Source organism: Budorcas taxicolor, chromosome 18, assembly GCF_023091745.1.
Source record: "Budorcas taxicolor isolate Tak-1 chromosome 18, Takin1.1, whole genome shotgun sequence".
NCBI lineage: Eukaryota > Metazoa > Chordata > Mammalia > Artiodactyla > Bovidae > Budorcas > Budorcas taxicolor.
Genome location: NC_068927.1, coordinates 54901360 through 54914478, shown reverse-complemented (window position 1 = coordinate 54914478; position 13119 = coordinate 54901360). Strand labels below are relative to the sequence as shown.

The window sequence follows — 13119 nt, the reverse complement described above, 5'->3', positions numbered from 1 at the left end:
ACTTTCTAAGTCTTTGAACATGTTGATCTCCCAACCAGGCCTCCAGAAACTCCAGCCTCAAGGCCTCCTACTCTGTCAAACAACATGACCCCAAACGTTGCCATCCTTATGGAGGGAGACGGGTCAGACAAAGGGAGAGATAACTGGAGAGTGCCACGGAGACACACTTATCTACAAGGGATGGCTGAGTGGGTTTGCTCCGACCTCCTGTCTCCACAGGTGTCCCCAAGTGTGGGCCTTCAGGAGCACCTAGGACGGGGGGTCAGGGCTCTCGGCCTCTGAGGCCTCAGTTGGTGGCTCACCTGCTTCCTCCACTGCACTGGGGTCCTCACCCACCATCTGCCCCTCTGCCCCCTTGGGTTCCTGTGCCCCCGCCTTCCCCTGCTGCTCCTCCCCCTCCATCCACTTGTTGACACACCCCAAATGACTTCTGATGTCATGCTCACCACTGGAGGCATGAGGAGGGCCTTGTGGCTTGGCCTCTGGACCCTGTGAGGCTGAGGTTGGTGACTCATGGGGCTGAGGGTCCCCGGGGGCCTTCTGGTCCAGTGCATCCCGGCCAAGGCCTGGCCCTTTCTTTGAAACCTCTGGCTTCTTCCTGGGGTCTTCTGAATCGACAAGGACATAAGAGACAGGGCCCAAGCTCACCTTCTTTTTCTTCCTCATGTGGGCAGGGCTCTTTGCCGAGGCCCAGCCCATGGCGTTCTTCTTTGGGGGGCCCTCCAGAACACCATCTTGGTCTGACTCAGAGGCAACTCCCCGGCTTGCAGCTACACGAGGTGGGTTGCTGGGAAACTTCCAGGCACATTTTACTGGGGGCTTCTTCAAAGCCGACCCCTCCTGCTTCACACATGGCTCTTTGTTGCTCCTGACACGTTCTAACATCTCCCTATTTTTACCACCATCAGCTGCAGGATGCTTCAGGGAGGCCAAGCTGGGGGAATGGCTGCCTTGGGATTTCTTCCAGGGCACTGGTTCCTGCTTGGGAGTTTTTTTCTGCTTCTTCCTCCTGGAGTGAATCAGAGCTCCAGCCTTTCGAACCAAAGGTTTAGGACCGTCACCCCCATCTGCCATGTCATTCCAGCCATCCGGGTTCTCCATCTTCAAGGCAGAGCCCCTGCCCCTCTCTGCGGCCCTCCCTGGCTCCTTCTTGACCTTCCCCCCTGCTGCTGAAGCCAAGGATGCTACCACTCGGGGCTTGGCAAGCTCTTGCGCCCTAGCTTCCTCCTGGCTGTGTATTTCGGCATCCATATGGTAAATGATTTGCACCACAGCCCCCAGAAGCACCCCCAAAGCTTCTGCCCAGTTCTCGGGGGACCGATTCTGGGTCTGGGGTGGTGAGGCCCTGCTGAGTTCAAGCTGGCGCACCACATCCTCCAAGGTGGGCTCCTCCGCGTACAGGAATTCATTCAGGTTTTTTAAGAACTCAGCATCCTGGGTGGGGTCCCTACAGACCACTCTCCAGATGCCCCCCCTTCCTGGGAACTCCCGGGGTATGGCCCTCAGATTCACACCCTCCCCAACCTCAACGAGGGCAGCTTTGGCATTTTCTTCCCTCAAAAAAATCTTGTTGAGTACGGAGTACGGGCCCAGCGGGGAGAGGACCCCATTCAAGGTCTCCTCGATTTCCGCTTGGCCACAGTCCTCTGGGATGCCCGTGACCAACAGGGACCTGTGGATGTCCGCTTCCATCCCCCGGCACCAGTCCTCCAAAAGGTTCGCCGCCATGGTCGTGGACACCGCGGGGCTCAATTCCCAGGTGTGCTGAAGCGTCTACGAGGCAGACCGTTCCTGCAGCGGTCCCTAAGCAGCAATCCTGAAAGGTGACAGGAGAGGGCGGTCAGAGAGCCGATAAACACGGCCAGGTTCAGAGATCTCAGCTGCCCGCTCCAAGGTGGGCCTGCAAGAGGCCTCGCGCTTTCCCAGGGCCTTCCTCCCCAAACCGGGCCCCGGGTGCTCACACGTGTCCTGAAATCTGCCGAAAACCGCGCTCAGCCCCTCCCACCGGGCCCGCCCGGCAGGGATACGGCAGCCCCACCTCTGAACGCCCAGACGAGCCAAGGAGGAGCCTCCGGGCTGGCCAGGTGCCAGCTCGGGCCGCTCCAGCACGGATGCTCTGGACGAATGGCCCGGGACGCCAGTGTCCGCCCCCGCTAGGACTCCAGGCGCCTCGGCTAGGTCCCAGCAACCGCGCGGAGCCGAGGCAGGCATCTCAACGCGCGCTTGCGCACTTGCTCCCGCCATCTGCCCGCGGTCTCCATGGCAACTGGTGGTTGCCTCCGAGCCCGTGAGCCAAGCAACTGGGCCTGGGGAGCGGCTGGAAACGCGACTGTTGACCTATTGACCGAGCCAGGGATTTAAATGTTCTCCGATTGCCCCTCCTGACCCAGTCTTTCAACCCTTCTCTACTCAAAATGTGGGCCTCCAGGATGGGGGTTGGAGGCGCTGACTTAAGTGGCTATGCCAACTACCCCTCTTATTCTCCTCCTTCCTTTTGGGTTCAGCCAACAGGACCCCTAGGAGACATCAGAAAGCGTAAGGCGAGAGGAGAGAGCGCCTTCAAGCCCCCTGAGTTTCCCTAACAAAAGCCACAGTTCTTGTTGAGAGCCATCTCAGCTACATTTTTTTGTTCCTGCAATATCCAGAAGTTTCTAGAAATGTCTTGACTTCCCCCCTTCCCCTCCAAGCCTGGGAATAGTGCTTCCCATTTCCTTGCCGGTTTCTTCAACCTCCTGCCTTCAGGCAACCCCTTTTGTTTTGTTTTGAACACCTTTATTAACAATTAATGAAACGCTCCTCAGTGACTCAGTTTGGGTTTTTCTGTCAGGCCCTCAGTGATACAGCTAGCAGTGAGGCTTCCTAACTGTTCGATATTAGACTAATACTTTGAGCTCTCTGAGTTCCTTGCTCTTCTTCACAGGTTCAATGATTTGCTGAGAGTTTTCCTGCAACTCAGAAAAATTACAGTGTTCACAGTTACGGTGTTGTTGCTTAGTCGCCAAGCCGTGTCCGACACTGTTGAGACCCCCCACAGACTGCAGCCTGCCAGGCTCCTCTGTCCATGGCATTTTCCAGGCAAGAACACTGAAGTGGGTTGCCATGCCCTCCTCCAGGGGATCTTCCAGACTCAGGGACTGAACCTAAGCGTACTACTTGGCAGGCAGATTCTTTATTTGCTGCTGCTGCTAAGTCACTTCAGTCGTGTCCGACTCTGTGCGACCCCATAGACGGCAGCCCACCAGGCTCCCCCGTCCCTGGGATTCTCCAGGCAAGAACACTGAAGTGGGTTGCCATTTCCTTCTCCAATGCACGAAAGTGAAAAGTCAAAGTGGAGTCGCTCAGTCGTGTCCGACCCTCAGCGACCCCATGGACTGCAGCTTACCAGGCTTCTCTATCCATGGGATTTTCCAGGCAAGAGTACTGGAGTGGGGTGCCATTGCCTTCTCCATTCTTTATTCGCAATTATAGTTTATTACAGGAAAAGTATACTGCTTAAGGGCAGCAAAGGGAAAGAAAAGGGCAGTCTGGGAGAGAGTTGTATGGATGGGCTTACTTTTCCCAGCAACATGTGACAACACGTAGGGAGTATTAACCAGGGAAGCTCACCTGGCCTTAGTGTCCAGAATTATTTTTTCCTGAGTTCATGTGCATGGAGCACACTTGTGATTGACCTTAGTTACTCAGCCTTCAGTATCTTCAGAAATCGAAGAGATGCTGCAAGGCCCAAGGCCACGACCATCACTCACATTTCAGTACAGGAGGCTTAGCAGTTACCCAGGAGTCACAGAAGGGCTAGTTGGTTCTTTGAAATGGACAGGGTTTGGGGACTTCCCTAGTGGTCCAGTCATTAGGACTCCAGGCTGCCACTGCAGGGGGCATGGGTTCAATCCCTGGTAGGGGAACTAAGATCCCACATGCCATGCACTGTGGGCAAAAACAAAAAATAAAATGAAAGGTACAGAGTTTGGACAACCCAGAGCTGTTAAGTCTTCACTGCACGGATGCCTATAAGTGTTTCAATCAGGGTTCAGTCAGAAAAGAAGATTCTGGTTACGCATTCCAAAATATTTGAGAGACAATTTTAAATTTGTTATATATATATATATATATATATATATATGTATGAACATACAAATATTTATTTGTAATTACATATATAATATACAATTACATGTAATTATAAATGTATATTTGTATGTATGTATATACGCATGTCTATATGTGTGTGTGTGTGTTAAGAGAAGTCAGCCACTTGCCCCTTCTCCCATCAGTGAACCACCCACAATTACCAGTGGATCTAAAAATAGTTCTGAAGCACCCTTGGTAGGAGTCCTGTCTGTGGTTTCCATGACAACACTTCCAACTGCAGTTTCCATGACGATGGGTCCCTGCAGCCCCAACCCTTTCACCTATCTCTGCACTTTAGAGTTACCTTGGCATCCTCTTCTCCTTTTCACCTTAAGGTTTTTATTTTGTTTTCCTGTGTATTTTGGATGAGAACCCACATAATTTCCATAAATACTAAGGTCCCAGGGGCTCTGGGCTTCCACCCAGATTTCCCCTCCCGAGTAAGTTGTAGTAACCCACCCTGGTGGTTCTGTGACTCATCTGACTGGTTCTAGCCAGTTTGTGCTGTGAGAGCTCCTTCTTGCTCCAGAGTTTCTTCAGTTTGTACTTTCTAAATGTCCCAGGACATGGCTTTCCCCCTCACCGCTAACCTCCAGACTGCCAGCCTCAGCATCTGATGTGAGTCTCTACACATATTTCTCTAACCCATGTAATCATTAAAAATACACAGACCCTAGGGAAGCCCCTAGTGGTCCGGTGGCTAGGACTCTATGCTTTCACTGCAGAGGGCCGGGTGGGTACTAAGATCCCACATGCCTCACAGCATGGCCAAAGCAAACAAACAAACAAAACCTACAGACTGTTTTCAAATACCAATGATTTATTTATATTTTTTAAAGTATTGTTAAAATACTCCAGAAAAAAAACCAGGAGGATAGGGGGATAGATGGAACAAACTGGCTGAGAATTGACCTTGAAAAACTTTGTCATAGATGGAGGTCATTGCACTATTCTTTCTGCTGTTGTTTTCATTTTAAAGTTTCCAAAATGAAAAAAAGAAAAAAAGTTAATGAAAGAAAGAAAATGCCTTCTGTCTTTGGTATTTTCTTTTTTTGTTATTGTTTTTTCGCTAAAATGGTTTACAGAAAGAATAAAAGTCGTTCCCACAGGATTTTATTGTTTTGATCCTGACTCATAAAATAGAAAATAAAATATCATAAAACATCTTGTACTGTTTATCAGAGAGACAGTAGTCTTGAAGCAGGATCTTATTTCCCTGTCCAGGGATTGAACCTAGCCGGCCAGTCCACCAGGGGCTAGAGGGTAGAAGCAAAGTTCCCCAATTCTTACCCTGTTTGAAAGCAAAAATGTTTCAAGGAGGCAAAATTGCAAACAGGTACAAAGTTTATTATTACAGACACGGGGACACAGCACAACGTATAGGAGAGCACACAGAGAAGCAGTTTATTCATTTAAGTCAGAAGCAGGGCAGGAATACACACCCAGAGAGGTGTGCGGGCTTCCTGAATGAGGAGGAGCGCAGTAAAGAGGTGATTTACATCCCTCTTACAGGACAATCCTTCCTGGTCTTTGTTTACATTTGACCAATTATCTTGTTTCTCTCTTCACACCTGCGTGGTCTCAGGACCCTCCCCAAGACGCGTGCGCAACTTTTCTCGAAGATGGGTCTCACCACAGGTCCAGAGGATTGGACATGGCACGTCCACACTTGATTTAGGCTGGAGCCCCCCTCCTTTTTTGACCCCCAAGGAGACTTCCTGCATAGACAGGGAAAGTCTTCCTTGACCTCAGGAGTGGTCATCCTGTCTCTTTGCTTCAGCAGAGCTCAGCTTCTGTCACTAGCTTTGTCCTTGGAGTGTCTGGGTGACAAAGCTTCGATTTTACTCCACTTGACAAGCACGGTGTCCAGACCAGAGGCCCATCTGTTTCCTACTTCAGCACTACAACTTTCTTGCTTTTTTTTTTAAAGACTTATTTGTTTATTTTTATTTGTGGCTGCAATGGGTATTCAGTGCTGCACCTGGGCTTTCTCTAGTAGCGTCAAGCGAGGGCTGCTCTCGAGTTGAGGTGCACGGGCTTCTCATTGCGGCGGCTTCTCTTGTTTCCCAGCACAGGTTCTAGGTGCGAGGGCTCAGTAGTCGTGGCGCACGGCTTAGTTGTCCTGGACAAGTGGGATCTTTCCAGACTAGACATCAACTGGTGTCCCTTGCACTGCAAGGCAGATTCTTAACTATTGGACCACCAGGGAAGCTCCAGTATGACAGCTTTTAAAAGTAAAATTCATATTGTTATCTGGTTAGAAAGAGACATCCCACCTCTCCTTGTTTTGTTGAAATCGTTAACCAAATAAATACATGCCATGTTCTTTATTTAAATAATTATTCTCAAATTCTAGAGAACTGTCATTATTAAGTACTTAGATATATGAAAAAAGTATACATAATAATGGAATGAATGCCTGGTGATTTATCCACCACCCCATCCCTAGCTTAAGAACTGGAGCATTTCTGTGTTCATTTTGGTCTCTTTCAGCCATATGCTGTGCTGAGCTAAGTCGATTCAGTCATATCCAACTCTTTTTTGACCCTGTGGACTATAGTCCCCGAGGCTCCTCTGTCCATGTGATTTCCCAGGCAAGAATACTGGAGTAGGTTACCATTTCCTCCTCCAGGGGATCTTCCTGACCCAGGGATCAAACCCAAGTCTCCTGTATTGGCAAGAAGATTCTTTACCACTGAATCACCTGAGAAGCCCTCTCCTCCTCACATACCTTCACAAAATCACTATCGCACCATACTGACTTATTAGCGTATAAGTTAGCATCACTGTGTAACAAACAGTTCCCAAAGTGGTTTAAAGGTAGTACATACACCATCTAAAGTTGTAATCCCCTTTACAGTGGAAGCCCCCTAAGGGTAGACACTGTGCCTGTCTTCTTCACCATCAGATTCCCAGAATCGAAACTGTGTTTGCCACAGAGGGGCATTTAATCGTTCTCTGTTGAATGAATAAATGACTATGTCCATTGACTGTCTTGGGTTGGAAATCAAGTCAGCCACTTGGACAACCACTGGAACTCTGAAGCCAGAGAATGAGACACTTTCTCTAAAAATAAATAAATAAGAAGGAAGAGAGAGGGTTGCCTCTGTCTGCAGTGCTGGGAAGGAAGCCAGAACAAAGAAGTGCTTATTCTTCAGTGTAGACAGGTAAATAGTAAACTCCACATGAGAGATCCGCCCTGCCCTGAAAGAGGGAGATTTTTTCCCCCCTGATCATACTCAATGAGGCCAGTCACTCCAGATAGCCATAAATTCTGTGGGTGGCCACTCCCGGGAAACTTCCCGATCTGCGTTTCTCTGCCTCCTCTCTCTAAATTCAGGTCCCCGTAGCCAAATCAAGGTTGGAATGAATATTCACAGCTCACGTCCTCTCCTCACCCCCTTCCCCATCACCCCACATACGTGTGTTTTCAAAAATCTCCACTGCTTGTAACAGATCTTACCACAAAAATTTACTTTTTATCCTGGCAAGCTTTCCCACAGATTTCTTGAATTCCCTCTCCCTATTGGTCCAGCTAAAAGAATTGCCAGATGATCAGTGTCAGTGAGAGCCATCTTCTAGGACAACCCCTGTTGGTCTGGCTGCAGTGCATGCTGGGACCCAGAGACAGGAAGGGCCAGAGGTAGGGGAGCTGTAATCGGGAAGAACAAATCTGACTCCATATTGGATCTTTTTCTTTTACTTTAACCTTCTTGTTTTATTGCTTCTAAAGGAATGTCGCCTATGGTTTAAAGTATGCATAATGGCCAATCTCCAGGAATGAACATCAAGCTAAAATACCTTGGTTTAGGGAATTCCCTGGTGGTTCAGTGGTTAAAACTCTGTGTTTCCAATGCAAGGGGCGAGGGTTTGATCCCTGGTCGAGGAACTAAGATCCCACGTGCCATGATGTGTGGCCAAAAATAAATAAATAAAATAAAATACCTTTGTTTAGCTCACAGGAAACTTCCTGATCAGGCTCACCTGTGAAAGGCTGCAGGAAGAAATGAACACTTCTCCTCTGGAGTCTGGCTGGAACCAGGAAATAGTTAAAATAACTTACCACATTTTGGGGAGGCTTTCCTGGCTCAGTAGAAAAGAATCCGCCTGCAATGCAGGAGACCTGGGTTCAATCCCTGGGTCAGGATGATTCCTGGGAGGAGGAAATGGCAACCTACTCCAGTATTCTTGTTTGGGAAATCCCATGGAGCAGGAATACTGGCTGGCTACAGCCCACTGGCTCTCAGAAGAGTGGTCATGACTGACTAAACATCGTCACCTGTTTTACTTCCTTACCGCTCCCTCTTTGTTCTATAGAATAAACTAGCATCCCCCCAGGGAAGATGGTTCTTTGGGACACTAGTCTACCATCTTCTCAGCCTGCTGGCTTTCCAAATAAGGTTGCCATTCCTTGCCCCAGTGATTCTTCTCAGTTTATTAGCCTGTCATGTGGTAAGAAGTACAAGCTTAGACTTGTAACAGGGTGAGTTGAGGGATGGATCTGAGCCCCTGAATATGCCTACAGGCTCTTGTAATCATTATCATCATTACTACTATCATTATGATATTAATATGTAAAATTACTGTTATTATTAAAGTACAGTTCTAGTACTGTTTATATGGCAGTGAACAAGGCGGACAAAATCCAGGAGCCTGGCAGATAAGTGGAATAAAGTCTTTCCAGACGAGGAAGACAGCCAGGGCAAAGGCCCAAGGGCCGGAGAGCATGAGATGTTTGAGGAACGCTAAGGAGGCTAGTGGCCTTCCCTGGTGGCTCGAACAGTAAAGAATCTGCCAGCAATGCGGGAGACCTGGGTTCAAACCCTGGGTGGGGAAGATCCCCTGGAGGAGGGCATGGCAACGCACTCCAGTGTTCTCACCTGGGAAATCCCCATGGTCAGAGGAGCCTGGAGGGCTACAGTCCACGGTGTCGCAGAGTGTCAGACACGCCTGAGTGAGGAAGCACAACACAAGGAGGCGAGTGTGGCTGGGGCAGAGGGAGGGAGGGGGAGGAGCTGCGAGTTGTGATGAGAGTTGTGATCAGAGGTGGGAGTTGTGATCAGAGAGTCCTCTCGGGAGGACTTGGCTTTATCTCAGAGTAACATGGGAGACACCATGGGGTTCTAAGCAGAGGTATGATCTGATCTGAATTTAACCCTCACGACAGGCATGTGGACTAGAGATTATCAACCCATTATAAAGATGAGGACACTGAGGCTCAGAAACCACACATCCAGTTTGTAGGGAAGACAGGATTTGAACTTACAACTGTCTGACTTGCTGTGCCTCTGACTGGGGACTTGGACCTCAAGCAGAGAGGGTAAAGGGGGCAGTCTGGTGACCCCGGCTTCGGAACTGAGCAGAGCAGACTGGGGAAAACGAAGATCCACAGAGTTCCCTGAGCAGCGCTGTGTCTGGCAGAGATGGCCAGCTGCTCTCATTAGAGACCCTCCTCTGTCCCATTGCGTGCCAACCAGAGAACAAGCCTCATGGCCAGTCCTAAGAAATGTGATTATCCAAGACCTCCCTGGAGAGGATCTGGACTTTACCTTTCTTGTTCAGCTTGGATTCCTCCCATCATTGTAAGGTTTTCTGGACTCTCAGAGCCCCCTGGGCTTCTCTATGCAAGCCCTGGGCCACGCGTGACCTGGATCACACCTCCTTGTCCTTCAGGACTCAGCTTCTTCCAGGAAGCCCTCCTTGACTGCCCAAACTGGGTCCAGTACCCCTTTAAGGCTCTTTTGGCCCAACTCTGCCCACTCTGGAGATGGGTCTGTCTCTCCCACTGGATCGTGAGCCCTGGGAAGGGCGAGCTGGGGCTGTCACTGGTCACCACTGTCTCCCCAGCACAGGTCAGACACAGAGGAAGGGCTAGGGGAATACTCTTATTGAAAAAATTTGCCATAAATTCCCCAAAGACACTAATGCAAGAGGAAGGAGGTTTAAGGTGATGGTTAAGACAACTTAGGTCAAGCTCAGGCTCAAACCCAGACTGCATGACATCAGAGTTGGGAAATGTTGAACATGTTGCTTCATCTCTCTAAGCCTCAGATTTTCTGCCTGCAAAATGGGGTGCTGGAAGATTCCGGGGGATGATGATACGAATAATGGGGTCTGGCACACAGAACTCACTCAGCACATGTCAGCTTCCTTTACTATCATCATCCAAGATGGGGAAATGAATGATCTTCCTGACAGACGCTTGTTTTGTCTTTACCTAATTTGGGTAGGGTGGGGAGCAAGCAATAAGTGGTGGGTTTTTTGTTTTCTTTTTTTTTTTTGTTCCTTTGCCTTTTTGCCAAGTGGCATATGGGATCTTAGTTCCCCTGAAAGTGAAAGTGAAGTTGCTCAGTCATGTCCGACTCTTTGCGACCGCATGGACTGTAGCCTACCAAGCTCCTCTGTCCATGGGATTCTCCAGGCAAGAATACTGGAGTGGGTTGCCGTTTCCTTCTCCAGGGGATCTTCCTCCACCCAGGGATCGAACCCAGGTCTCCCGCATTGCAGCCAGACGCTTTAACCTCTGAGCCACCCGGGAAGCCAGGGATCAAACCTGTATCCCCTGCAGTGAAAGCACAGAGTCTTAACCTCTGGCCCACCAGGGAATTCCTAAGCAATAAACTTTTAAATCTGATTATAGAACACTTAAAAAGAGTGATCCATAGCTATTATGAAAGAAAACACTGAAAAGAGTATTCAGTACTCTTTTCCCACAAATTTGTGTTGCATGGAGAATCTTTTTACCATCTTTTTAGAGGTAAAATCTTGACTCTCCTACAATCATAAAGTGGACACACGCCAAACATCAAGAAAGCTAAAATGAATTTCCTTCATACCTAGAAAACTGGCTTCTCCCCACATCAGGAGAGGAAAATTATTTGTCCACCAAGACAAAATTCATTCACGTGTCTGAGGACAGCGATCATTTGCATTGTTTTGTTATCTGCAATTTACAGAGAAGTGAAGAACTGAAAGATTCAGAGACCTCATAGAATCAGAAAATCTGAGAAGGGTGGCAGATCATGTCGAATTTTCCAGCAAAGCCACCTGTCAGCTTTTTAATACATGTCAAGGTCTTTCACAAGTTTTCCCATCAGAAACAACAGAATACAAAATATCCGAATTCATCTCACCTATTATGTTTTAGGAAGCTTTATTCTCTAAGGGGTGTGTCTGTGTTCTGGGTCACAATAAAATATATTTCTTACCATGGACCATGGTCAATGTTGTGTGAAAGCCACTCTGTGTGTGTGTTGGGGGGGTGGGTGGGGTGTGTGTGTGTGTGTGTGTGTGATGTGTGTGTGTGGTGTGTGTGTGTGTTTGTGTGTGTGTGTCTGACTTTTTGCAGCTCCCTGGATTATAGCCCACCAGGCTCCTCTGTCCATGCAATTTTCCAGGCAAGAACACTGGAGTCCTATTCAACACAACCTAACTAACTACTCCCCTGTGGATGAACTTGGCGGTTTTCTGCTGATTTTTTTGTGTGTGTGCTATTTCAGATGAAGAGCTGAGCAGTGCCGGCAAGGAGGTTTGGTTTGTACATTGCTTGGAATCAGATGGGACTTCTTGACTTGTTTGAAACAATTATGCTTTTTCAGAGACACGTTCTCTGGCTTGTACATTTTCGTTGCGTGGAACAAGAATCTAAAATAAACCCCAATGGTTCAATAACACAGACCTGGCAACTCTATCCCCTCCCAGGGCTGATCTGAGCTCTCTGTCTCTCTCTCTCCCCTTCTCTGGAAATAACCAACAAAACCTTGGGATTATGTGTTGCGGGGAGAAGATGTGTTTTCATCTGAGCTGGGGCTCAGGTTACAGCCGCCAGCTGCAGTCCCTGAACTTTCTCCGGCAGCCCTCTCCACTCTTAAGGCGAAGAAACAAGCTTCCAAGGGAGGAAACGTGGCCAGGAAACTGGGAGGCCCCATGTTCTCTTTCTTTGCTTGATTTATTTTTCCTAAAAAAAACAGCCACGCGGCAAAATAATCCATATGGTAAGATTGCATGAATCCAATGCTCAAAGATAGTCAAAGCTATCGTGTTGAGAGATGCATGATTTTGTAAAAAACATACATATCTACAGAAAACCAAGGAATTGTTTATCACAAAGCAGAGTATGATTTACCCTGGGAGAGGGAGGAGTCTGTGATGAACAGGACACATGGGGCTTCTGGGCTGATCATTTCTTTTTTTTTTCTTTTCTTTTTTATATTTAAGTGACACCCCCCCCCCCTTTTTTTTCTTTGGCTGTCCTGGGTCTTGCTTGCTGCACGGGCTTTTTCTCTAGTTGGCGATCGGGGGCTCCTCTCTAGGTGCGATGTGCAGGCTTCTCATTGCAGTGGCTTCTCTTGTTGAGGGGGGCAGGCTCAAGGGTGTAGGGGCTTCAGTAGTTGCAGCTCAAGGGCTCCGTAGTTGCAGCTCCCATGCTCTAGAGCACAGGCTCAGCCGTTGTGATGCACAGGCTTTGTTGCCCCGAAGCATGTGGGATCTTCCCAGACCAGAGATTGAACTGGGGTCTCCTGCATTGGCAGGCAGATTCTTTACCACTGAGCCACCAGGAAGCCCCCACCATTTCTAGATGAGTCATCGTATCATGGAGTTTGTTATGTTTATTTGTTAAACTATGATTGGGGCACATGTCTGTATGCATGTTACATATTCCATGACTTTTAAAACCTTTTTTTTTTACAAGCAATCACTCATTCAGGGTACAGTAGTAAAGTGCCTGTTACGTCTGTCTTCTAGAATATCCCACGAATGAAAATCTGAACCTAGCAGTACAAGCACACATTTTAAAAGCACTCATAAAACAAATGCACAAAACAGTCAGGTGAAGCTTCTCTCGTTTGTGTTGTGGAGGCCGATCGCATTTCTTCCCGGTGTCTGGAAAATGTCCCATGGTGAGAATAGTCTTGGCCGGGGACTAATCCTTAAGTAAAGGGGAAAAGAGAGAGAATCAACTGTCTTATTTATTTTCTAAAAGATGATGTG

At 48.3% G+C, this 13119-nt stretch overlaps 1 protein-coding gene across 1 annotated transcript; it reads right to left on the bottom strand.

Moving 5' to 3' along the window:
* Positions 1–249: 249 nt before the first annotated feature.
* PNMA8A (PNMA family member 8A) lies at positions 250–2244 on the bottom strand. Its single transcript, XM_052656810.1, has 2 exons — positions 1858–2244; positions 250–1773 (listed from the first exon to the last, which is right to left on the bottom strand). The coding sequence occupies exons 1-2, from the start codon at positions 2242–2244 to the stop codon at positions 250–252; spliced, it is 1911 nt and encodes a 636-aa protein (XP_052512770.1).
* Between the last annotated feature and the right edge of the window lie 10875 nt (positions 2245–13119).

Excerpts from the sequence above, each read along its gene's own strand:
- PNMA8A (XM_052656810.1), bottom strand. The coding sequence starts at position 2,244 with ATGGCGGGAGCAAGTGCGCAAGCGCGCGTTGAGATGCCTGCCTCGGCT. Across the intron at positions 1,774-1,857 it reads AGATCTCTGAACCTGGCCGT|ACGCTTCAGCACACCTGGGA; the intron begins GTTTATCGGCTC and ends TCTGCCTCGTAG.